Source organism: Acomys russatus, chromosome 14 (genome assembly GCF_903995435.1).
Source record: "Acomys russatus chromosome 14, mAcoRus1.1, whole genome shotgun sequence".
NCBI classification, from domain to species: Eukaryota; Metazoa; Chordata; class Mammalia; order Rodentia; family Muridae; genus Acomys; species Acomys russatus.
In genome coordinates, this window is record NC_067150.1 from 28952482 (window position 1) to 28979370 (window position 26889).

Genomic DNA, 26889 nt, shown 5'->3' on the forward strand with positions numbered 1-26889 from the left:
TTCTGACCACTTAGTAACTTCAGAACTACCCATAATGCCAGAGAAAGAAAGCACGAAAACCCAAGGTTCAGCTAGTCTTTCACCTATGGTCATCTATCCACTTTGAGCACAACAAAACCAGCCTTGTGTTGTTTGTTTGGTTTAGATTTGCTTTTATTGTATTTTGTTCATATGTAACATGTTTTTTGTGCCACATGCTTCTCCGGAAGCCAGAAGAGGGTGTTGGAGTGCCTGGAGTTAGCGGCCATTGCGAGCCGTCAGATTTGATGCTGGAAACTGAACAGCAACGATGTTCTTCTTCCTCTTCCTCCTCCTCCTCGCCACCGCCTTCTTCTTCTTCTTCTTCTTCTTCTTCTTCTTCTTTCTTCTTCTTCTTCTTCTTCTTCTTCTTCGCTTCTTCTCTTTTCTTTTCTTCTTCTTCTTCTTCTTTCTCTTTCTTCTTCTTCTTCTCTTCTTCTTCTCTCTTCTCTTCTTCTTCTTCTTCTTCTTCTTCTTCTTCTTCTTCTTCTTCTTCTTCTTCTTCTTCTTCTTCAGCAGCAATGTTTGTAACCTCTGGTACATCTCTAATTGCTCAAAACTTTTTTGGAAAAGTTATATACCTCTCCCAATTTGCCTCTTATTTCTAATATGAAGACTGAGAGCCTGTTGTTATGGAGTATTGCTTTTGGTCTTCAAATTATGAACTGCTTGTGGGTCTGTTTGCCCTATTCACGAATGTACTTCATTATTTATTGTCTCTCAGCACTTATTGTCACCTTTTGTGTAAAAGTAGCTGATAACTTGAGTTCTAAAGAAAGTCCCACCATGACGCTGTGGTTATCACAGAACCTAACAGCATAAGCAGTGAGAATGTATGACCAGCATGGCCCTGGAGGAGGGTCATCAGGGTTCTGATGGACAGCAACTCCTCTGCTCCCACAATCAAGGAGTAGTATAGCAAATAAGAGAGCGAGGAGCAATAAGAGGAGGAAACAGCAAAGATGAACTAAATACAAAGCAAATGTCACCAAGATATTACTGCAGAAGTTTTCAGAGCACATTTGTAAAAATAAATGTTAAATATTCAAGTGACGCGTGGATCCTTACTCTTTGCCTTCAAGGATAATTGAGAAAAAGAACCTAGCTGGCTTAGTGGTAGAATATTTGCCTAGCATTATGAGGTCCTGGGTTCAATCCTCAGTACTGCCAAAAATGTTAGGGAAGTTTATGTAAAACTTGTCCCGTCCTCTGGTCACAGTACCTATCATAATTCTGCTTAATTATATTCAACCATGTAACCAGAAATGAAATTCTTATTTAGAAAACATTTGTATAACTTAGAGAAATAACCAAATTATGTTTAATTAACTCTTAACCGTCCCTGGCCTCCCCAGCTGCATACTTACACTACTGTTGAGTTCTCCTTTTTATTCCATTTTGCTGTTCAGATTGGTGGCTACAGAGTATTTAATTATTTTGTGATTCCTACAATAGTCATTTTTCTGCCTCACAAATTGACAGGTAAAAAGGCTATCCTTGTAAACTGAGGAGTCCTAGATCACCTGAGCTCCTACAGAATAATCCAGACTTTGTATATGATGGGATGCTCAGAGTTCCAGTCACTTGGTATTGATAAAACTAAAACAAGGAGTGTCACTGGGCTGGAGGCAGCTCTATAGAAACATCAACGTTACAGTCTCTCTCTAGACACTTCATCTGACGGTTGTGGAGCCACAGACTTTAGAAGTTACTGAGTTGTATGAATGGTAAAGTGCCTTCAAAGAGGCTCAGTGACTGTTCTGTTTGTTTTCACTCTGGAGGTTTGGTCTCCTGATTTACATATTCGCAGATATTCTGTGGTTATGGCCTTGGAAAATGTCTGAGAGCGTTGTCAGTGATGACTCACTTCCTCATGCTGTCCCTGATCACATTGGGAAGAGAGGTCACATCTGGCTATGGACCATATGCTTTTATCTCCACATGCCCGGCCCTAGTCCAAGCTGTTTTCCCACTGACACAGACATCTGGAAGTGCACTAACAGGGAGGCGATGCAGTCGCTCACATTTGGTTAGCTAAGTGGTTAATTACTGAGTCTGAGTTAAGACTCAATGTACTAGAAATTTTTTAAATCAGTGTGGTTTATCATGTGAAATATGGGTCACAGCTACTTTACAAATATAAATGATACTATTGTCCACCCGACTCTAATGAGGGAGAGGGTATGGTTCAAAATGGAGTGTGTGGCTTTCTGCTCTGATTACTTGAAAAACAGATGCCAAAGAATGCGCAGTAGGAAGCTGTACTTGTTTCTGCTAAGAATCTGCCATTTTTAAATGTCTTTAATATGTGCCTTTGTTGCATTAACCTTTGTTGCATTAACATCAAAGGCCATGCCTATAGAAGCTGGCCCTTGCTCTTCTGTCTCGCTGGTCCCTGGTCCTGCCCCATGAATATAACTTCGCGCCACTCCGGCAGCTGTTCTTTAGAAATCATGACGTTGAAAAGCCCTTAGACTTCACTCAGAAATCCCATCTACAACTTGCCGTAAGTTAAGGAACAGCACAGGAGAAGAGAAAACCAAAGCAAGGAAGAAGGCCTCTGCTTTCCGGTGAGTCCTGGCATTTTGTTATTTCAACATGATAAAATCTATTCACACTTAGCACTGTGGATTAATTTTATTTGTAATGTTTATATTTACAAGGGCCTGCCTTGGTTCCCCCCCCCCCCCGCCCATTCTGGCAAGTATGCTTCAGCTTAGAAGAATTTTATTTTACTCTGAAGTCAACAGATATTAGAAAAAGTATCTAGCCAACAAGTCAATACTGAACAAGGACAGATGTGACGCAACCAGCAAAAGAGTAATTGCACTAGGTCCTCCTGCCCTAATATCCATGTTGTACCTCGTGTTAGGTATGGGCCTCAAGAAGAGACTTGTAGTAATGAACCTAATGTTGTTCTTAATTGCTTGCTTGAGAAAAGGTATATACAAAAGCCTAGTTCTCTATGCTAATAATTTTTATTTATTCTACATTTTTAAAAGTCCTACTGTACATAATTTACTATGTGTTTGGCACTGGGTGTTATGACTAAATCCAGAGTCAAGTATGCATTAGAATTCATAGAAGAGGTTGGCAAGATAGGCCTAGGAGGTAAAGATGCCTGCCCGGCAACCTAAGTTCAGTTCCCAGAGTCCATACGGTGGAAGGAGAGAACCAACTCTAGCAAGCTGTCATTTGACCTCTACATGTGCACACTGTGGTACATGTGTATCCATGTACATACAGAGACACACAGACACACACACACACACACACACACCAAACTAAACAAACAAATACATAAGAATTCATCCTACACAGAGAAACCGTGTCTTGGAGAGAGAGAGAGAGAGAGAGAGAGAGAGAGAGAGAGAGAGAGAGAGAGAGAGAGAGAGAGAGAGAAGAAATCATCCTACTTTCCAGATAGCACAAATACTTTAGATCAGTTTCACTCCATTTCTTCTTGTGTTTTATGATCTTTCTATGTTTTTGTTCTAAAATAGTTAAGATTCTCCAAGACTTCATAATTGAAGCAGAATCAGCTCTAAATTTCTACACTGCCCTTCTGTTGCTACTTGTTCATGTCTGTACTTTCTTCTGTCTTTTGTCACTCACTTTCCTTCAGCCTGGAGACCTTCACTACCTCAATACTGTCACTGTCTACCAGAGGTCGGAAAAGGGGTCAGATCTCTCTGAACCGCTGTGAGCCACCATGTGGGTGCTGGGGACTGAACTCAGGTTCTCTGCAAGGGCAACAGGTGCTGCTAACTACTGAGCCATCTCTCCATCCCCAGTTTACTTTCTCTCATTCTTGTTTAATACTTGGTAGTATATTTTTTTTTCCTGTGGAAGTCATATAAACAGAAAGGATTTACTGTTGTCTTTAGCCGTACAGTTAGATGAGAGCCAAATCACTTGATGACTAGCTAAAGTTGAACTGATGTGATGCTGAGCTTTAGGCTTTGTAAAAAAAAAAAAAAAAAAAAAAAAAAAAAAAAACTAGTCTACAGGTTGGGATATGGCTCAGCAAGTAAGAGTGCTTGCCACCCAGGCATGAGGACCCGAGTTCAGATCCCTAGCACCCATATAAAAGCTGGACACATCTTCAAGTGTACTTTGACCCCAGTGCTGTGCAGGGTGGATGCAGGAGGATCATTGTAGTTTGCTGGCTGCCAGTGTAGCTCCAGATTCAAGGAGAATCCTTGTCTCCAAAGAAAAGGTGGACAGTGGTAGAGCAGGTGCCAGGCTTCTGCGTGCACACAGGGCCAGAGGGACCGCACAGACACCTGAATGCACACCACACACATGCCACACACTCTCACATAAGACACAATTTTTAAGGGTCTGATGCTGTTTCACTCTTAATTTTATGATGTAGCCCTTTTGAGGATCCCAATGAAAAGCCTATGTGTGTTTCCCAGGTCTCTTTGAACTCCAGTTTTGTCTTTCTAGCCCCAGCGATGCCTCCAGAAGTTCAGCTCAGGTTCTTAGCTTTTCAGTTCTTGATCTTGCAGAATTTCATCTGCACTCAGTTGAGCAGGTATCTCAGGAGCAAAGGAAGGAGAAGGGTGAGGTTCACGGTCACCCGCCCCCCCCCCCCACACCCTTAGCCTCGCAGGTACTTCAGTAACTCCCAGTGCCTTGGATGCATCAGAAGCACAATTCCTCCATCCTTTTAGTAGTTCTCAGCAGGGTAGATACCGTGATATAAACTAAGTGCCCAGAAGCCAGGAGCCTGGAGTTTACACTGTAAGAAATAACTTCCCACAAGCCGCAGTAGCCTTGCTGATTGCCCTGACTGGATATATGTCTGAGTTTTTGAGATTCCCCAGTTCCGTTATTGATACTAATGCCAGGTGCTCAGCTCTGAAGTCAGTGGAGCTTGATACAACCTGGGACGTACATGCAGCAGCAGCTGCCTCACACCATGGTCCTCCGCTAAGCCTGGGGTCTTTTGTGCTTCCTCCTGCATCCCAACATTAGGTTGCAACTAATTGTTTGCTTCTTAGTCTCCTCCTCTGCAAGGCTGGGAACAGGGCCTCTGCTGTTTTACCTTGTCATTCCCAGGGCCTCCCACAGACCTTAGCCGTAGGAGGGTTCCTCTGCAGGAGAGTATTAATGGAGACCCGTTTATTCACTAAATTCTCTCTAATAGAGAGATTTCCTCCCCACTTGACGTCACCCATGTTTTACCATATTCAGAGTCTGTGGGTGTCATATATTGACTCCACAGCGGGACTCTGGGATACACTGAGTATGAGAGTGGGAGCAGCTAACAACATAATGCAGTGTGGGAGGGAGACAGTGGTCATGTGAACACTGTTAAAAACATAGCAAAGAGAACAAGTCAGAATTAATACCTTCCTCCTTTGAGATGTGACGTGTCCAAGCTAGGGTGGGCTCTGGTTCTGATGTGAGTGTGGTCATGTCTATCTGTTGCTCCTTCATTTAGACCTGGCTGAAGATCTGCATGGAAAAACGGGGGTCATATCCATATATTTTTGCTATATTACCAAAAGTTAAAAATAGATCCCTGGTGTCTGAACTCCATTAACTGCATAGTTAGTGTGTGTGTGTGTGTGTTGAAAAAAAATTGGTCTTGCTCAAGTTGATAGCTGGATTTACTGACAGGTTTCTGGTTCTTTTTCAGACTCGTCTGTGTCTTCTTGCTCACAGTGGTCTTTCCAGTGGCTTGAACTAGCAGAACTGGACTCCTTTCCTATTTTTTGTTCCACAGTCCTGCTGCCCCCTCATGTGTAAAAGATGGAAATAAAGAATTTTGTTCTTAAAAAAAAAAAAAAAAGAATTTTGTTCTTTATTCTCTCAAATGACTTATTTCTAGCATATACCTGTTGGCATCTGTGTTTTTCCTGTCTGCCTTACATAAAAAACCCAATGCTATCATTTTCAAACTTTTCTCAGTCCCAATTTTAAAAATTAAAAAAAAAAAAGTACCAATAACAAAAGAACAGCTCAATCTTCAACAGCTGGCAGTGATAAAATGTAGACAATTTAACAATACTGGGGAGTAACCACTGCAGGAAGAAACTAAACTAGAACCCATGCCTTCAAAGGCACTCTGAGTTTCACCTGAAGGCTTTCTCTAGTCTTGGGATAGGGCCCAAGAAAGAATATGTCAGAAGACTGAAGTCAAAGGCAGCAAAATCAATCAGAAAACGTGAGGAGAAATCAAGTTTGAAAAAAGAATTGCTGTACATCCAAGGAAACAGGTGCTTCGTGGGGAGATACAGGAAGATGGTAGAAGCAGATCCTGAGATGGCCCAAGCATTATGTTAGCAAACAGTGGCATTAAGCAGATACTATAATTATGTTCAAAGACTTACAGGAAATAAATACTCAGGAAATGAACATATGGATGTTTCATCTGAGAAAAATCCAAATAGAAACTTCAGGTCTGAAAAAGCACAGTATGTTAAATGGAAAATGTGCAGGGCTAGTGTGATGGCAATTGGAAGAGACAACAGCAAAATCAAAGGACCAGAAAAGTCTGAAAAGTTAGCTGGAGGCAGGGAATACAAGTAGAATGGAATTTAAATGAAATGTTCAGTACTGGTGAATTCATTCTACAATGGAAAAAAACAAACTTAAGATTCCTGGCTTCCAGATGGCAAGTCTATACGGTTTCCTGCAGCTCTGAAAGAGAAGCCGCCTGCCATGGATAATAGTTCTGTCACGTGACAGGATCTAGAAGCACCTCTGAGCATGGCCTTGAGGGAGTTCTTGGACTAGGCTAACTGAAGTGGAAACCCACCCTGAATGCGGGATGGAGTCAGTCCCCGACTGAAGAAAAAGAAGAAAGCAAATGGAACACCAGCTTGACTGACTGCAGATGCAGTGCACCCAGCTACCTCCTGCCGCCGAACCGTCCACACCATAGATACCCTTGAACTTGGACCTAGAGTAAATCTTTCCTTCCTTAAGTGGCTTTTATTGGGGATTTTGTCATAGCAATGAGTAAAGGAGCCAACATACCACTTGAATTCATAGCCGTGTGGTTTTATTTTTTTATATTGACCATCACGAGGTCGGTTCTCTTGTGTGGCCATGAGTCTATGCTTTCTCTCCTTTTTCTCCCTCATTTCTTGCAGTAGCTGGTGGGTTTGTTGTTGTTGTTGTGTTTGTTTGCTTGCTTCTGTGTGTTGTATTCAGGAACTAGTCAATGAAATGGGAGATGCCTTGTTCAGTGGACTAAAGGGAAGTGTGTGGGTTGGGTTAGCATAGAAGATTCTGTCCTAATGTGGCTTGCCTTTGCTGCATTGTACACTATAACTTTAATTTTCAGAGTCTTGGCATTTCAAATCCTAATGAGTTAATTAGTTATTTTTTAAGCATAATCCTTAAGGGTTAGTGAATATAAAAATATTCATTATATTTAAAACTAAGCTTATTTTAATCCTTGGCTTAAACTCTGCAGGTGTTTCACCAAAGCCAACAGTCCCCTTCCTGTGGTCCCGGTGGTAGCCTCTTATCCTCAGGATGGTCTGGAAATGAGACCCCTCACTACCATGAATGTACCTGTGTGTCCAGCTTCCCCAGTTCCTGATTGTGGCCACATACGTGAGGAGAGCATCAAGGACAGTGTGGTACCAACACCTACCCAGCACACTTGCTGTCAGGACAATATAAGTGACATCAATTCTGATTCCACAGAAGACACAGCGGAGTTCAACAGAGGTACAGGGAGGCGTTTTACTCCTTAAGTTTCTGGTCTCTGGTGGCCTGAGAGCTGTATCACTAAGTTTTCTGTGGTTGGCTCACCGACAGCTTAGGAGACTGAGTGGGAGTTTTGGGAACTTGAAGAAAGGGTATGGATACATAAGAGATTCTTGGAACTTCTGTCGTTACATCCTTCGTCCCAGACTGTCTCCCATCCAGATACTAGGCAAAGCTGACCCTGCTTAGCTTCTGAGATCAGATGAGATCCAACACATTCAGGATGGTGTAACAGCAGATGGCTCAGGTTGCTAGTTCCAGTGCATTAGGGGAAGTTATCCAAACAGGTGTGGGCTCAGTAGTACAGGGCAGAATGCTTCCTGGGACAATGCGTCTTGCGAGCATGTCTCCTAGAGTTGGCTGTAGGGACTACAATCTTTCTTTAATGTCCTCTTTTAGGGGCTCCTAAGGACAGTCATTTTAATCTCCAATTCTCTGGAGAGTTTGCTTTTTAAAATGTGCTTTCTTCCTCAGATCCAACCCAAACCTAAGTGGGTCTTACTTCTGCGTTTCTTTATTATTCAACATACTGTTTTCAGAAACAGCTATGTGCAGACCATTTATTAGTCTATAATGTACTCACATCTCCCTGTTTTTTCAGGAGATAGCAGCGGCCATTCAGAAGCAGAGGACAAAGTTTTAAGTTGGAATCCCCTTATTTTGTCACCTGTCTTGGAGGACTGCACTGAGAAGACAGCATGGGCTCCCCCTGCCCCTCCTCTAGACGGGCTGTCAGCGGTCCTTCCGCAAGCCCAGGAGACCTGAGGAAGTATACAGGCCTCTTTGTGTTCCCACTGCAAGTCAGCAGCTGTACAGGACAGGCCTGGGGGACAAACTGTGTGAAGGACATTAATTCAAATCAGAGAAAAATCATTATTTATTTTTTGTAGTAGTAATGTCATGAATGTATCTTAAGATGTGTGCCCTTTTATATTATTTATGCCTTACGTTTTTCCCTTTTCCATTTCTTCCTCCCCCTCCATAGGAAACCCCCCCCCCCTTCCTGTTTTTTAAATAGTTTTCAGTCATCTAGAGAGCAGAGGGGTCATTCTGCATTTCCCAGAACCTTCAATGGCAGTAGAACTTGTGCTAGGTCCCATCTTCTGGCCTATTCAGTTGTGGGGAAGAGAGTTACCCAAGCCATTTCTAGATGGAAAACTGCTGTGTATCCCATGCTGTCAGACTTTCTAGGAACATTTAGAAATCCAACTGTAGTTGTGATCATATGTTTTTATAATAGCAAAACCAACTGACAGATTTTATGGCTGCCTTCCAGAAAAGTACTAATACTGACTTATTTTCTCTCTGTACCTGAGTACAAATAATAATCAACTAGCCAGTGTTATGAACACGGAAGCATGTAAGGTTTGGTTAGATTATTGTATTATGTGGAAAGGGAACCAGGTTCAGATAGAAAATTAATGCCTTTGTGGTCCACTGCTTTAATTACGCTAATTTACAAGATGGTCACCACGGGTTCTTTGCACTGTCTGCAAGGGTATGAACAAAATAAAACTTCAAGGTGATAGCTTGAAGAGAAAGCTATTACAACCCTTAGAAGGAAGGGACGGGGCTAAAGGGACCCACTTAAGTGACGTTCTGCATTGGGTTCCATAATGCTCATGGTGCTGCACCATTTGAAGATAGTAATTTTTGTCTCTTCCAACATGAACAATATTCTGGAAGATACGAGTGAGCATGTGGCAGTCAGCCTTCTGCCACTATGGCAAAATAGCTGAGATGATTAACGTATAAGGAAGAAAGTTTCTCTGGGCTCCCAGGTTTAGAAGTTTTATTCTGTGGTCAGATGGGCCTATAGCTCTGGGCCTGTGTTGAGGGAGCCCATTGTAGTGGGTGTGCATGGTGGAGCGAAATAGCTTACACTATAAGCCATAGGCGGGGACAGGAAGAAGAGGAAGAGCACCCGTACAAGACCCCTCTGAGAGCTTGCCTTCAGCGATCTGAGTACCTTGCACTCGTCCCCTGTTCAAGATCTACCACTCCCTAAACATGCTGCCGTGGGAATCAGGCCTTCAGTACACAGGCCTTTGAAAACAGTATCCAAAACTGCAGCAGAGTGTCAGGAAAGCCTTGGTGTGAGGAAAGGGCTCGGAGGGGGGGTGGGGGGGGCGTTGTGAACAGTTTTTCTGGCAGCCATCATTGTGAACAGTAACTTGGGCTTTGTTCGGCAGGGCCCATGCTCACAGTTAACTGTCTGTGCATCTCTTAGCTTGAGCCAGGCCCTGATGGATAGCTGCTCTCTTTTTGGATGGGGTATCCCTTAGTGGGGGAGAAACAGAAAATTATTCTCTCTATGTGGAATCAGACAATTCTAGGATCCATTTTTGTTTTAGTTTCCCACAAATTGCAATGAAAGAGAATAAGATACTCTGCCAACCAACTCTATATAAATTTGTCAGTATTCCCTTACATAATGTCTGTATCTTTTATAAATAGAGCCGTTAGTGGAAATGTGCTGTTTCAGCAGGACCACTACACAAGAGTTACTCCTGTAGAATGCAGTGAGTAGAATTCCATAGCTGGGTAGCGGGGTGCTGTAGAAACGAGTTCTATGATCCTGGGGTTCATGTCCGTAATATAAGAGATCTGCAGTTAGTTTTGGAGGCAGCCAACTGTAGCCTTACATCTGTGACTTGCAAAGGACGAAGTCCTAGCACACGCGACATAGAGACATACTATGTGTTCTGCCAGTTGAGTTAGAGTGAAGCTGTCTTGGAGGGGCGTTTAGGAAAGCAGGAAGCAGATGTCTGTGGCCACTCAGTCAGTTGTTCGCTGTGACTCGTGAAACACAGGTGTGTTGGGCATGAGCCTTCAGTCAGAACTGCTTTTAAAGATTGAATTTGACATGGGGCTTGCCCATGAGGGAGAGAAAATGACTTTACCTTTAGGGCAATCTCCTCGTGGACTGCTTTATTTATGATTAGTAACGCTGTTTTAAGTGTTATCCCTTTTATTGTATTTTATTTATAAAAATGGCTTTATATATTGAGATATATAAATATAAATATAAATCTATATAATTGCCTTTATATTTAGAAATTTGAATTCTCCTTACTGTGAGTTTCTCTGAGCTTTTGTGCCCTGCACGGTCACCAGAATGGTCCTGGTGAGTGTCCCTTCCCCAGGAATCGAGGCCATAGGAAAATGTGGGGGCAGCACACGCTTGTGGAGGCACTACTGTGTATTAAGTTCCCTGCTTGTTTGTGCTGTCTCATCCAACACTTCCCTCCCCCAACGCCCACCCCCAAACCCCACCCCCACAACAAATAGAGTAGGCGTGAAATTCCCAGCTTGTGAGTGAGCTAGAGCCTGCACTGGAGCCCGCTTACCCGATCCATCACCTGTGCCCCCATTTACCTGCCTTGTGGAAGTGTTAAGGTTTGACTCTCCATGGTGCCAGTCCACCCCTGCTGCACACACTCTCTGTGAGGCTCTGACTGCAGCTGACAGGCCTTCCCTCTGCCCACCCTCACCCCAAACTGGCAGAGCTCCTTGGCAAGTCCTGCATATTCAGGAGCCTCTCCTTGACACCCCGCCCTTACCCTCACCCCACTCCTACCCTCTCCCACCCCCATAGAGGTTTGACCTTCAACTGGTTTCAGTAACCATGAAGTTGGTAGGGCCTCTTCATGGTTTTGGGTGACTCTTAGAAGTAAACTTAGCCCAGTCCTAGTCAATCACGTCACCTCTCCCTGGCTGTGTTCTTTAATTATGTGCTGACTCTGGTGACAGGTGCTATACAGGGTATAGGTTAATTGTGGCGCTCTGAACTGTCGAAGTGATCTCATTGTCAAATGGTGTTTGCCGGGTGGGTTCTCTTTGTATAGACTGTGTCTCTGAAGACCAAGGCATCATACCAAGGCTGATTATGTCACTTCTCCCCACCAGCATCACTGCTGCCAAGAAACTGTGTGGAATTGCCCTTTACCTGTATTGCTTGCTCTTACAGCCTTGACCCTGAGGCGCGTGTTCTGTACTATATTGAAAAATATGTTTTATGTTCCTTAAAGTTGTGATATAATGTTTGAAATTGTACATACTCTAAGTGATGTAGTTTTGGCTGGTTTTATTTGGTTGATATGATTTTATATTGAATGCTGCTTTCACACACAGTAGCCTGTGAAGAGGCGCACTCACACACTCCGGGGTGCACAAGGCTTGCGACTAGGGCGTGTAATTGTCCTATTTGGAAACTTTTCAGGATCTCTACTGTGTTGCTCTGCGAGTCCCTGTGAGCACCCAAGGGCCCCGGCCACCTCTCCCTTGTTGGGAGGGAGGAGGATCACGGACAGCTAGCTGTCTGCTGGGGGAGTCTAAGGAACCCCACAGGGAGCTTAGCCTGAGGCAGATGGGAGGATGGGAAAGAAGCAAGGCGAGAGGAGGTTCTTCTTCCTCTCAGGATCCTTGGAGCATACTCTCCAGGATGGGATGTGGCACCTCCAAAGAAACTTGCTTTACTGCCTTAAAGAGTGGAAGCCCCTCATCTTCCCTGACCGAAAAACAACAGAATCCCGTCTGTCGGGTGTGGCCACTTTGTATTTAATTTCCCATACTTAAATAAACCACTTTTAGCTCTTGGGCCCCCGTCCTGAGGACTGTGAGGAAAGCTGAAACCCCTCCTAATAAAGGCTAAGCGTGAGAGAACCAAAGACACTTCTTAGGTTTCTCCCCAGTTTTCTGTCTCCTGTCAGGCGCCACTTTCCGTCTTGCTGGCAGAATCAGCCCTTGGCTCTGTCGCTGTTTGTTCTCATCTGGGTCCTGTGCAAAGCAGCTCTGATCCCTGCTTCTCCCAGTCAGACAAACAAGCACTCGCTTGTGTTTCACCCAGTGACTCACACTGGCAGCTGTCAAAAGTGTGACTTTGGACCAGCCTCTGTTCTCTGTCAGCCAGCTCCCCCAGGCCCGGTGGCTGGAGTGAGTGTTGCTGAATACCTCTGCTGGCACGGATTCCAGGAGGCTGACCAATGCAGGGCCAGCAATGCTCCTAAGCTGCATTTGAACAAAAGGAACTCATACCTAGGCACCCGGTTCTTCCTGCCAATAAAACATGGCCTGAGCAGGCAACCAGCTCTCAAGCTGTAATTGAGTAGCTCTGCTAGACATTAGCTATAATTGGGTTAGGGGTTGCTCAATCCAGTGCCTTTTTTTCTTCTCTCTCTCTTCCCCTCTCTCCCTCCTTCCCTCCCTCATTCCCTCTGTCTCTCTCTCTCTCTCTCTCTCTCTCTCTCTCTCTCTCTCTCTCTCTCTCAGTGAGCTCTTGGTTCCTTGGTATCAGAGACATTCCCTGTACAATTCCCAGTTGCTCTCAGATATCTTCCATGGTCTCTCCAGTTGTGTATTTTCCCTCTATATGCCACAAACTGGACCAGGGTTTCTTCTTTCATGTGGGGCACTGCAACTGGACCATTTATCACTTTCAAATCCGGATATTGAATTGGTGTCTGGGTGTTGGATGGGGAAGGGAGAGGTGCCTCCTTGGTTTTAGGACCAAAGTCTGATGGGATCGTTCCACCCTACCTGTCTTCCCTCAGCCTATTGCACCTTCATTGACCTGACGGTGTTGCAGTCACTGTGATGGTAACATTCACTGGAGCATCAGTGGATCCTTGTACAGGCTCTGAACTTGAGGTGGTAGTTGCTGTTTCAGTGCCTAGAAAGAGCACAAGTGGACAGAGGAGCGAGTGGGGATGCCGAGGCTGCTCTCAGGCGGCAAGACAGATCACACAACAAGTATGGAAACCAGTAGTGGGCTCTACAGTCATTGGCACAGATGGTGCCTACCTGCTGGTACCTCAGTGCTATCCCTGGAGCCTCTCTCTTGCTGCCCGTGATCCCTGAGGTGAGGAAGGGAGAGGGATGTTAGGGGTGTCGGTACCTTCTTTTCCGGTTGTGAAAAGTCTGGACCCGAGAAAGATAAGCTGTACACTCACATGGGAGCAAGCAGCCGGCTGATGCCTATGGAAAGAAATGAAAGAACATTGTTTGACCAATGCAGAGTGGACCCCAGGAAAATAACCCTCCCCTTCATAATGGTCTCCATTTAAGGTCTCAGGAGCCTGAGGGGAGTGGCCCTTGTGCCTGGGCCTGGCTGGGGTCTTGTCTCTCAAAAGATGACATGACAGCAAAGAAAAAGGTCTAGATTCTCCTTTGGGTAGGTCAACCCTATGGAGTCAAGCAGCCCATCAGTTCAAATTCCCACTCACAGGGGAAAGTGTGTGGGTGCCGGGCAGCATACTGGAACACCAACAGAGAGGCCACCAATGCCACCACCACTCCTGTGCCTGCAGCACCCAGCACAGCTGGGTAGGCATTGAAGGCAGGGTCCACTATGAGGTGAGAGCAAGAACTGTATTAATTAGCCCCATCAATGAAATTTGGCAACACAGGGCAACTTTGCCTCACATGTTACGCTGATGGTTCCCAGTGCATCCCAAAGGCTCTGTTGCCTTTTGTGGGGGACCCTAGGGAATGTGAAGTTCAGCTCTTTCCCATTGAAAGAGGCGTCCTGGCTCCCTGGTGCTGATGGTTTGCATCTCCAGCCATATCCTCAGTTCTGGCAGAAGATACATAAGACTATTACTTATATTGGCATCTTGGGGCTGAAGGAACTAGGCCATAAAATAAGGAATTCCCAGGACAGAGGGAGCAACAGGAAGCTGAGCCCTCCTAATCCTCGAGAGGTGAGACTGAGGCACAGAATGGGCTCCTCTTATACCCTCAGCATCCTATTCTTCTTCCAGTTTCTTCTGATCGAAACTGGGTCAGGGATCTGCTCCTATGCCTGGGGCCTCCTGAGCTGCCCAGGTAGAGCTAGGAAAGAGCAACAGTAAAGGATGATTAGGATGCATCCATAGATAGGCTAAGGGAACCATCGGATGGAAGCCAAAGAGTGGAGCAGGGTACCCTGTGAAGGGGAGGATAGGCCAGGTTGCAGTTCTTGGGGGAGCAGGGCAGGGGGAGGCAAGTTCCTCCCTGTTGCCAGCCCAGCACCTGGTGTCTTCACCTCCGAAGGGTATCCTGCAGTATGGTGATTCATAGCCAGGATGCGGAAGGCATAAAGGACCCCTGGGTCCAACCCTCCCAGACGCAGGTCCCTGCTCTCTGGCTCGATGTCACTGGCTGCTACCTCCCAAGCACCAGCTTCAGAGCTTGGGACACTGGCCCTCTGCTGCACCAGAAAGCCCGTCAGGTTCCCAGGGCCATGGGTGGCCCACTGCAGCTGCACCTCTCTCCGCTGTCGCCTGTAGGTCAGGCGGCTGATGGTGACGTTGGGAGGGGCCGGATACCCTGGAGGTGAGTGAAGATGGAGACACATTCAGGCATCTGCCTTGCAATGGCTGCGCGGCTGTCTCCTGTGGCTAGACAGCCTGCAGAGATGAGAGACAGGATGGTGTGTGTATCCCTGAGTATCTCTAATCTCCATTTTCTCATTGACCAAATGAGGGAACATGGAGTTCTATGTTCCTATATTTAAGATTACATCCATAGGTTCATTCTTATCCCATCCGAGCCATGCTTTAGAAGGTGCCCAAATTTTGGAGAAGGTAAGTTTTAGAGCTTTCTGCAAAGCCCTGTGCAGCCATTGGCCACCTATGTCCCTTGCCACCGGAGCACACACATCTTTTACACTCACTCAGGATCTCCAGCAGCACACTCCGGCTGCTACTGCCTAAGGCGTTGCGGGCCACACATTGGTAGGTGCCCCTGTGGTGTGCTGGGTCAGCGTCACGGACTTGAAGGTGCAGGTGGGTTCCCTCAGAGTGGAGCACGAATCCGTAAGTATTTCCTCCCAACTGCTGTTGCTGGGGTCCCAGCCAGAGGAGCTGAGCAGGTGGCGTGCCCCGCTGGAGAGCACAACCCAGCCAGGCCTCTTCTCCCTCCAGCACTGACACTCGGGGTGCAGCCACTGCCAGCTGTGGGGCTTCTGCAGAGAGAGAAGATGGAGGCTGAGTAAGCAGCTGTCCCAGCTGTCAGGAAGGTGGTGGCCCGAGCGAACAGACCCCTCCAGGGTCTGCCGGTCATTGCAGTGTTCCTGGATGTTCTTCCACCTTTCCATCCTAGCCTCTGCTACTTCGAGCAGGGATTGTGCTTGTTATATGTAATAACTAAAGGCAGTAAGATATAAGGTGATAAGGTATAAGAAGGTACCTGGCAACAGATATTATGTTGTAGAGGAGTTTATTAAGTGAGTATGGGGGGAGAAGGAAAGGGGGGAAGGGTTACCTGAGAGAGAGAGAGAGAGAGAGAGAGAGAGAGAGAGAGAGAGAGAGAGCGCATGTGTGTGAAGGGTCTGTGCTTTTATATGGCCCAGGGCAGGGTCACACCCCCATGGCAGGTAAGCAACGACAACACAAGTAGGCAGACTGAAGCAGAATCCTAACATTCCTACCTTTTCCTTTAATTAAAAACTGAGGAACACTGGATTGTTTTTTAGATAAGGTAAGTTAAAGTATATAAATGTAGATGAGGGAGAAAAGAGAGAAAAAAGCAATAGCAACAAAATGTCCAAATGATATGGTGAAGAAGAAGGAAAAGTTTTGTCCTGAAAGTTCAAGGTAGAGGGCAGGCTATGTCAGCCATGTGCTGCAGTAGACAGAGACTGAGGAGTGCTGGGAGAACCTTGATCTGTTTGTCCCGGGCCTGGAGCACAGCATTTCAGCCTTTTGTAAATGGATAAGGGATGAAGTAATCGTCTTAACTACTTCCTACTGACAGTAGGGCAGTGATAGGGGGTTTAAAGGGCTGAAATGTTGGCCAGGTTTCAGAAGGCCAGGCTGTTGCCTTTGCTGTCCAGGGTCTGAACGTCTGCAGCTGGGAAGGGCAATGCAGGTCCAGCTAGGAGGAACAGTGCAGGTCCAGTACCTAGCAATGGGCTCTGCTTCAACAAATCTCTTACAACGGAAGTTCTGAAACTGAGTAATCAGGAAGGAAATATTTTAAGCCGAGGGCGTCCTTAAAGCCCACTAAAGCATGCTTGTCCCAGACTTTGGAAGGTGAGTGGGAAATCGTTTTTGTAAGACTTGTTGCACATGCTAGCTCCTGTTCTCTTTCCAGACATCCCAGATCTTTCACTATTGAAATTTTTTTTTTCACTTGTTCATAGACTGAGAAGGGGGAGGGCGAAGACAAAAGAAGGAACCAAACTGTAGATAAATCAAGGGACACAGGTAGAGATATCTTTGATACTTGGATCATCGAAAGGCAAGCATATAGTCAGGCACCTCTCTTATGTAAATACAAGTTGAGAAAAGTAGTTTTGTCCCCACACCATTCAGTACTGCCCAATGATGTCCATTGCCAACGATAGCCACATGTGACCACTGAGCACTTGAAATGAGGCCTGGACACTTTGAGATGTATGGTAACTTATAAATATGCCGTATTTTCAAGATAGGGTAAAAAAAAACGTTAAGTAACTCATAAATAACATTGTTACATTGGAAAGAATTTTAGCTATATTAAATTAAATGCCTTACCTCTTTCTTACTTTTTAAAAATATGGCAACAAAAATTACATATAGCTTATATTATATTTTATATGTCTTGACCTTGACCAACCTCTCTCATTTATGGCTTGAAAGAGGGGTGGCTGGCAAGATGGCTCTGTGTAAAGGAGCTTGCCAGCAAGACTGACAACCTAGTGCTCTAATGCCCTCTTCTGGCACGCAAATGAACACGCAGATAAATAAATAAATCTTTAAAAAAAGAAAGAAAAGAAAAGAAAAAGAAAAAAAGATTTTTAAAAAGGGGGTGGGGTGGAGAGATGGCTCAGAGGTTAAGAGCACTGTCTGTTCTTCCAAAGGTCCTGAGTTCAGTTCTCAGCAACCACATGGTGGCTCACAACCATCTACAATGAGATCTGGTGCCCTCTTCCGGCCTCCAGGCACACCTGCAGGCAGAACACTGTATAAATAATAAATAAATAAATCTTAAAAAAAAAAAAAAAAAAAAAAAGACTGACAACCTGCACATGTATGGAGTCCCCAGAATCACATGGTAGAAGGAGAAGATTGACTCCCACACATTGTCCCCTGACTTCCACAGGCACAGTGTGGTAAGAGTGTACACACACACACACACACACCAGTCTCTCTCTTGACTCACTGCTTTTGCAGCCCTACATGCCCACCTCCAGAGCCCCTAGAGCTCCTAATCCTGGTTCTGAAGGGCTTCCCCTGCCCAAACCCCAGAACCGTGACTAGGCCCTTCTCACCCAGCCTTAGCTGGCAGGAGGTGCCAGGGGCCCTGAGTGGGTGAGAGCCCTGACAGATGAACTCTCTGCCCTCCAGATCACTGTGAGCCTGCAGGAGGTAGACAGCTGGCGAAGGACTCATGTCTCCCGGGGACTGCTGATGTCTGTCCAGCCAGCTCAGAGCTGCAGGAGGTTCACCTCCTGGCCACTCACAGCTCAGCATGATGAACTGGTCACTGACTGTGGCTGTGGCCCAACAGGTAGGGTTCCCAGGAGGTTCCCCTGGAAAGGAGTGATAGGATCGGTGTGAGGAAAGGCTTTGGTAGGCTCACCTCTCCCCAGCTTATTCCTTTTAGTCAACTCTCATTCCTTTTCATTTATCCAGGGCTGACCGTGTGGTGTAGCAGTACAAAGGTGGGAACAGACACTAAGCAGCTACTATATAACTTGGTGAGTACTAGCTTATAGGTAGAAAACAAACAGTCTGGGGCCTTTGGTGTGGGGGGAGGGGCGGTCTTTGAAGACAGAATCACACTGGAACTCTGGCTTGGGCATGGGTGTACAGAGCAGGCTCCGTTGGCAGAGAGAGCTCTGAAGGTCTGTTTCCAGAACATGCAATAGGCAGAGCAGAATGTGAGGTTGAGGGTGTCCCAGGCTAGCGCTTTAAGCGGGAAGTGAGGAGGCAGAGTACAAAATGGACAGGAAGCACAGCACTAAATGGTACCATCTCCTTGTTCCCCGAAATGTCTGGGAGTCAGAAGTCCAGAGCTTAATCCCAGACCCCAGGTCCCTTTAGATGTCCCCTGGTTCATACCCACACTGCCTGGAATACCAACTTCCTGGGCGTTACCTGTGTCTACTTACAGAGAGTGACCCTGCAGAAGATGGGCATAACCAAGGTTGGGTGCTGTCCTGTGCAGGTGAAGGTGCTGCCATTTGGAAGTCCGGTGGCTGTATAACTCCAGGTGATATTGCTGGGGGCAGTCGGACCAACCCCGTGGGGCCCTTCCCAGTGAAGTTGGGCATTTGGAAAACCCCCAGACCAGGTGCATAGCAGGGTCACACCCCCAAGGGTGGGGAGCACAGCACAGGAGGGCCGTCCCTCAGGAGGATCTGGGTAGAGAGGTGGGTGAGATGGAGCTGACGCAGCTCCCTTGCCAGTGCCCGGCAGGCCTGGCCCAGGTGGAGGTATGGACAACTTGGGTGACATAGAAGAGAGAAACAGGCAAGAGAGGGTTGGCAAAGAAAATGCTAAGCCTTCAGGTCCAGGAAGAAGGGGCTAAGGGGTAAGCAGTTCAGAGCACCTGTGGAATCCCAGAGGCCCCCATGAAAGGCCCTTCCTTGGTTTTCATCTTTGCCCCTGGGCATCTGACCTCACTGTCATTGCAGCCACCCCTGTCTGTGCCTCAGTCCAGGCCTTGAGACCATGGGAATAGCAACTTTGGGAGGGGACTGTGGAAAGCCAGCAGCATCCCCTCTCCTAGCCTCTTCCCATGGTCTCCCTTAGCCTTTCCCTACTTCTCCAGACACCCCCTTCTCCCACTGCCAACAAGTTTGACATCAGGCCCCTCCGGTGACTAGAAGCTGCCCGAGAGCGTGCCTGAATAAGCTCCAGATTTGGGTGCTTTCCCCAGCCACCACTCACAGTAGATGATGAGCTGGACAGTGGTCTGTGTGTGGGTGTCTAGGTGTCTGTTCTGGGCCAGGCAGGTATACAGGCCTGTGTGGGTGCGGCTGGCACTGGCAATGATGTAGGTGGACCCAATGTGGACCTGGGAGTCATCGCGGAACCACACATAGTGACTAGGCGGATTGGATGCGGCCAGGCAGCTCAGGATCACCTCCTCCCTCTCCCGGGCCCAGAAGCCATCCTCTGTGAATCCCAGGGGTTCCACGGTGATCACAGGCTTGTCTGGACCATCTGGGGGACAAGGAGGGTCCATCTCACCTCTCCATCCTTTGTCTTTTCGTTCGCTCTATTCTCTTCACCCATTCCAGGAGCGGGCACACAGAGGCTGTCTGTAAGCCCTGTGCTGGAGCCGCCAGTCACTCCGAGACTGGGAAGGGTGGGTCAGTCATAGGCGCAGTGCCGTGCACAGTGGGCAAGACTGCTGGTGGCCGGAGTCTCATACCATGAAAACTGAGCTTGGATTGCAGAGTTGGGCTGAAGCAGGGAGCCTACCAGGCATGTGAGAACGAGATCCGGGACTGAGGGATTACCTGAGGAATGGCTGCTCACTCCAGACTCCAAAGGGAAGAAAACACGGTAGGACAACATTCTGGGCATAAACCCTATTCATTTTGTTGGGTGCTTGTTTTCCCCTCTCCTGAGCTCCAAACATGGTTCCCCCCACTCCTGCCATTCTCTCCAAGTCCCAGAGAGGATGGAAGTCTCTGCCTGCCTCCACTCCATTTCCATTTCTTTCCCCAGACATCCCGCTCACGTGATTGCTCCTTGTCTGCAGTCTGTAATCCCCACCCACTACTAGTTTATGACTGATAGGGCGCCATCTGCCCCTGCTCCTTAAAACCTCTGAACCACTGGGCAAGGCAACACACCCTTGAATATCAAGAGGTAGAGGCAGGAGGACCAGAATTAGCAGGAGGAGCAGGAGCTCAAGTCCAGCCTGGGCTACATAGTGAGTCTGAGGCCAGTCTAGACCAAAACAAAAAACAAAACAAACAAACAACAAACAAAAAAACTCTCTAGACTACTGCTCTATAGATGCGTGGGGCCACTGTATTTAAATTCGGATTGTCAAATCTTAGTTAAAACAAAACAAAACAAAACAAATTTAATCAAATGAATCACACTAGTTTTTACTTTAATATGTATGTTATCCAAATATATCCAGAATAGCTACTCAATTTAAAAGTTACTGCTGTGCTATTTTGTTTTTTCTTACTCCAAGTAAGTTTTCAAAATCACGGGTGCATTTTTCCCCTTATTAGCAGAGCTCAAATTGGTCACGTTCTCAAGTGATCAAAGACACAGGCGTGGCCTCCGTACTGGACACTGGAGCAACTTTGTTTTCCTTCAGCCTTTACCTTCTGGCTTCTAACTGGCCCTGCACTCTCAGCCTCAACTTTTGGGCCAGCTTGCTCTCCGCTCTGCTCGATGGGCCTCCTCCCTGGTCCCCAAGGATTCTGCTGATCAGCTGGAATCCTACATCTTCAACCCAAAGACCAACTTTCCCAGCCACTCCCCAGGTTGTAAGTAAGCTCATGAATATGAGTAGACGCCCCTTTTCCTGGGAAAAAGCACTCATGACTTTCAAACCTTGGCACCAGAAACCTATTAGGCCCCAGTAGTAAAACCACCCTCTATTGTTTGCCTTTTGGAGTCTCTGGAGGGCTGGATCACACTTGTGAAATAATTTGGGGGAGTTCTGACATTGGATAGGTAGGGGACAGTCAGTGTCCCAAGTCCAACTCACAGATGACATCCAGGAAGACTCCATCGCTGCTCAGCTGGTTGACCGCATTGCTGACATTGCATGTGTACCAGCCCAGGTGCGTCCGGCTGACTGGATCCAGCTGGAGCCTGGGCTCTGAAAGGTCCACCAGGACCTCGCCAGGGCCTTGGGGTGTGTGATGGTGCCAGGAGAAGGTCAATGGCTCTGTGCCCTCTCTCACAACACATGTGGCCACCACGGAGACTCCCTCTACTGGGGATGGATCATTCAGTTGCACCCGAGGCTTGGACACTGGCACTGACCAGAGGACAGAGAAGCCTTGGGTTTGTCACATAGACCAGTGTTCAATTGCTCTGACCCTGCTATCCATGGGCTTGTCTGGCACTTGATGGGGAACGTCCCTTCCTCCAAATCCCAGGTTTCCTCACTCCCAGAAAGAGTTACCCTTTAAATCTGGGACCCACCGCATGCAAAGAAAGGGATACAAAACAGCCGGTATCTCAGCCTAAGGCTGGCGACAACCAGACTTGGTGCCTCACCCAGCACGTTGAGGGTGAGGTACAAGTAGGTGGTGTGGACCTGGCCACCAGACACGAGCAGGGTCTGGCATAGGAAGTGGCCACAGGCACCCTCTTGGAGTTCCTCTATCACCAGGCTGTTGTTCCTCAGACTCACAAGCCCCAGGGCTGATGCCCCGGACTCTATCCTTGAAGAGGCTCCATGTATGACTGCCACAGGCTGAAGAACCAGAGAACCCAGTGGCGTGAAGCTCCAGAGGACAGCCACGGGGACAGGCCCAGGTCTGCAGTCTAGCTCCACAGAGCTACCCCGCACTCCTTGGATAGACAAAGCCTCCTCCCTGGGGGTGTTGGAGGTTGGGTGGGGTTGGCCTGGAAACACAAGAGACAACCATGATGTCTATGTTGCTCTGGATTCCAGGGTGCACTCCATCCCATTTCCTGGAGCCAGTTTCTTGTTCTGTAGGCCCAGGCAGCCTAGCGGTCTTCAATGAAACTGCAGGGCTTTTTATGGAGCTAGTGGACCAGAGATGGTCCCTGAGGGAGCCTGTGTATGTGGTTCCCTGTTTAGATGCTAACTGACATGGAGGGGCATCCTAGAGCAGAGTTTCTCCTCCCCACCTCCTGCCAGCCTGCCTTCCCCCACATCTATTCATCAAGCCATCTGCTGAAAGTACAAACTTACGGGCTCCATCTCAGACTAATAAGTAGAAATCCCATAGTTTGAGAAGTGGTCAGGGACCAGGAGTCTGTTTGTTTGTTTGTTTGTTTGTTTTTAAGAGCTATTGTATTTATCTGTGTGCATGCATGGATGTGTACACATGTGTCTGTGTGAGTATATGTGCACTTGTGTGTATGCAGGTGCACATGCAGAACCCAGAGAAGGGTATTGGATTCCTCAGAGCTGGAGATACAGGTTCTTGCAGAGACGCCTAGCTTCTTACATGGGCCCTGGGATCTACAGTGGGCTCCTCATGAGTGCTTAACCACTGACCTACTTCTCCATCTCCAAGACAGGGTTTTCAACAAGCATCCTAAGGTCAGTCAGATTAGGTGGATGACAGTGGCAATCCTGAGGTCACAAGAGAGCCACACAGGGCCTGGAGGTTTCTCTGTAAGGGTTCCAGACTAGGACTCCCACTTCCTCCTATTCTGTCCCAGGGCAGAGGAGAGCAGCTGTTAGCCGTCCACCCAGTTCCTTCGATTTGTCAACTAATAATGGAGCAGCACTTTAGTATTGTATCTGGTGCATGCTAATGAAATGATATGAATGGATGCCATTAAATGACTATGTGAGTGCAGAAGGAGAAGGAATGGTGGGATGGAGAAAGGTCTGAGTGCCACTCACCTGAGGCCCCTGGGCGCAGAAGGCAGAAGAGCATCAGCAGCCGGCAGCTGAACGGTCTCTGATGGGCACTCAGACCCACCATGGCTCCATCAGGGCACCCGAGGCTCCTGCCTAACTCCTGAATCCCCTCTCTTGAGGGCACAGGAGTCCTGGGAGGATGGGGCTCAGGCTCAGGTTGCCAAGCTCAGCCCTCCTGACACCCTGCTCTCCTCTTACCCTCACTGCCCTGATAACTCATGAATCATTTACCTGACAATTCACTCTATCCATAGTGTAGGGTTAGGAGGGGCCGGGCTGGTGGAGGGGACCATGGCCCCTTGCCTTTCCAACTGAATGGTATCGGAGAGCGTCACTGAATATGGTGGGGAATAAGGCCTCCAGCCCTGTTCCAGCCAAGTGCTCAACACTGACCTTCCAAGGAAGGGCACTGAAGGTTCAACACATTGATGAAGGGCCTTCATCTCTTCTTGGGTCGTCCCCGCATTCTGTGGGAAGAGAAGAGGTGTAGGAGGAGGAGTCAAGCATAAGTGAAGGACTATGGGATTTCAGAAAGTTTCCAGCGACTTGGAAATTTGGTGACTTTGGTAACTTCATAGACAAACAGGATTATAGTATAAATTATAATACGTTGTGAATACTGCATGAAACTTTATATTGGTATATTGTGGACATTTAGATTTTGGCAATGTCCTGGTTCTTGATTTGGGTATGGTCATAGTTCATAAAGCCTTAAATATTCGCTTTGTTTATCACACATGTGTACACATGAACATGTACACATATACATGTGAGCCATGCCTAGCATGCTGTAAGTGGACAGTTTGTGCTCCTGACTGGATTTGCCTCATGAAGTGTGGCATCTGGAACTGGAGTAGACCTCAGCATTTTCTCCAGGGTTCTCTCATTTCCCCTTCTTGTGTGTCTCCTGTCATGTCCTTCTGCCTTCTCAGTCTTTGAATGACAGTCTGAGATGGGGTCAGAATTTCCATCCTCTGTGGCAGGGTTGTGGGGGGGGAGGGCGGGGGTGAGATTCCTGGAGCCCAGAGAAAAGGGGGATCTGATGTCTGGTGTCAGGTTCTGGTGACAGGATCACAGTCCAGGTGAGTGCTGGGCAGGCACTTCTTGGTCCAGAGATGGTCTTTGTGGTACAGTGACCTCTGTCATTTTGCCCTAGGACAGTAGCCCAGGGAACAGACTCTGTCTTCTCCCCTAACCCACGGCTAAGGTCTCCTGTGCCCTCTTGGGATCTCTTGAGTCCTTCATCTCCTCAGCTCACGTGGAGAACAGAATAGTAGGCGGTTCTTGAGACTCAGATTCCAGCTATGTAGTGGAGACAGGTATGCCTGGTTCTAGAGACCAGATTTTCTGGATCACTCATTTCGATCTCTGTGTTTCTTAAAAGTGGTCTCTTCAGAACCCCTTAGATGCTGGGGAGCTTGCTCAGTGTTTGGGCACTTGCCATGCAAGCCTGAGGACTGGAGTTTGGATGCCCAGAACCCTCATAAATATCATATGGGCATGGCAGCCCACCTGTAATTCCAACATCAGAAGGCAAAGGCAGGGGCATCACCCAGAGCAAGCTGGCTAGTGAGATGGGCCCTGAGTTTGATGAGAGATTCTGCCTCATTGACTAAGGTGGGAGAGTGACTGAGGGGTATTCTTGACATCAATCTTAGGCATCCACATGCACAGGTATGCCCCCTACTTGTGTGCTTCCCTCCCCCCAAAAAATTGTACACACATGCAAATGGGAAGAGAAAAACAATTAGATGTGCTTTGGGGCATAGAGTGGAGGATGTTGTTCTGCCTCTCCCTCAAAGTATTCAGTAGCCTGTCTCTGGGGGGAAGATGCAGAACTGAGGCAGAGTGGATCAGGAACCTTTTACAGGATGTTCCTGTCTCTGAGAAGGGCTCATGCTTCCCCAGAAGTGACTCCATGCTGCCTTCAGAATTAGCCCCAGTATCTTTTTCTGCTCTCGGGGCACCAGGAACATAGAAGACCCAGGTGAGCTTCTGAGGGAGCGCATGTTTTAAATCTGTTTTGTTTGGGTTTCTTAGACCTCTGTCTTTCTTCTCCACCCCAATCCCTTCCAACACCCCAACACCGGGTAGAAGAAAATGAAGGTTAGAAGGGAAGAGAGGGCAGAGTTCTCCCTAGCTACTTCCTGCTGCTTAGGTTGTTGGGTTCTTTGGGGGCAGGTCCAATCTTCATGTCAGGCTGTCTCCAACTTCTCATCACACTACATCAACAGCCACCAGGAGCAGCAGCGAGCGTCCTTCCTTCTCGGAAGCCCCAGTCTCTCTCTAGGCTCTGGAATTTATTCCCACTCCAGAGTCCTCAGAATTAAACTATCTGCAGTTGGCCAAGAGCCCTCTCAGAGCCCGCATGAGGCAAATAGTCTGCTGCTATGGACACTCTGAATCAGCCCGTATCACACATCTGGGATTAAAACAAAACATGTTTACATAACATAACTGAGTTTTTAAAGACACCAAAACTTTCCATTACACTTCTCAATTCACACATTAAAGGGAAAAAAGGGGAGGGGGACACCTCAAGAGAGAAAGTCAGGGAAAGAGACATATTCATCAGTTTTCTCCAAGGAAATAGAGCCAGTAGGATGTGTGTGCATATAGCAAGAGGCATTTTATTTTATTTTATTTTATTTTATTTTATTTTATTTTATTTTATTTTATTTTATTTTATTTTATTTTATTTTATTTTGTCTTATGCTGGGGCTGCCACACATGCTAGACAAGCGCTTGACCACTGAACCACACCCCAACCCATTAGGAAGAGGTTTGTCGTAGGGACTCAGTTCATGTGGTTCTGTGGACTGATAAACTGTTGTACCCAAGAGAGTTGGTTTTCCACTTGGGAGTCTGGAAGGCAGCAAAAGATGAATGGCATAGATGTTTTCAACAACCCCATGAAAAAGTTCTACTAGGCACGTTTTCCAAATGAGCTCAAATTCTGCCCACTTTTGTTTTTCATGTGCCACATAGCTCTCCAGTTCTGGCTGTTTTCCAGTGTGTCTCTGTCCATTCTGGCAAGCCAGCGGTCTGCAGGACGGCTGAATCCTTTTCTTCCGAGGGGAGTACTCACAGTTCCTCCAGCTGGATACAGTGTGAGGGTGCTGTTGCTCCCGTTAGGAAAGGACTGCACCGCTACATCTCGAGCCCTTCCCCAGGCCCATGAGGAAGGCTGGGAAGACCTTTTTACATCTGAGAGGACATGGTTCTTCAAGCACTTTGTTGTTTCTCTTAACTATGTATTAGCATGAATGACACAGGTTCCCTCCTACTGCCGCCCACTCCACCCTCTGCCCTGCCACAGGCAGTAGCTACAGCACACTGGCAGCTTGTTAAACTCAGGACTGGGTAACTCTTGTCCTGTGACCTCTTATCTCATACTCACCTCTCTGCCTCTTAGAGACAACTGCAGACTCGTCCTTTTGGGCTGTGTGCTTTGACAAAGCTCTCTGGCCTGTTGTAATCATCTTAGGACTTGACTTTGCAGTTTCAGGGCTTTACAGAGAAGCAGAATATGGCAGGATGTGGACAGCTGGGACAGAGGAAGCAGAGGTTTCTGGGAGCTGATAGCTTTTTCATGTGTACCTTTTGGAGGCCAACATGAGCCCC

General features: G+C 47.2%; 2 protein-coding genes across 2 annotated transcripts in view; one reads left to right on the forward strand and one right to left on the reverse strand.

Moving 5' to 3' along the window:
• The window catches only part of Cdon (cell adhesion associated, oncogene regulated), an 85827-nt gene extending 77080 nt beyond the window's left edge, over window positions 1-8747 (forward strand). The window contains exons 19-20 of the mRNA XM_051156159.1: window positions 7454-7713; window positions 8354-8747. Coding sequence (XP_051012116.1) covers window positions 7454-7713; window positions 8354-8517 — 424 coding nt within the window. The 3' untranslated portion in view covers window positions 8518-8747. The remainder of the gene's footprint in view (window positions 1-7453; window positions 7714-8353) is intronic.
• A 4512-nt stretch (window positions 8748-13259) lies between these two features.
• Vsig10l2 (V-set and immunoglobulin domain containing 10 like 2) lies at window positions 13260-23329 on the reverse strand. Its single transcript, XM_051156803.1, has 12 exons — window positions 23248-23329; window positions 21921-22271; window positions 21403-21678; window positions 19611-19886; window positions 18830-19078; window positions 17987-18247; window positions 15407-15697; window positions 14764-15060; window positions 13977-14099; window positions 13704-13728; window positions 13555-13607; window positions 13260-13423 (listed from the first exon to the last, which is right to left on the reverse strand). The coding sequence occupies exons 1-12, from the start codon at window positions 23327-23329 to the stop codon at window positions 13317-13319; spliced, it is 2391 nt and encodes a 796-aa protein (XP_051012760.1). The 3' UTR covers window positions 13260-13316.
• Window positions 23330-26889: the final 3560 nt, after the last annotated feature.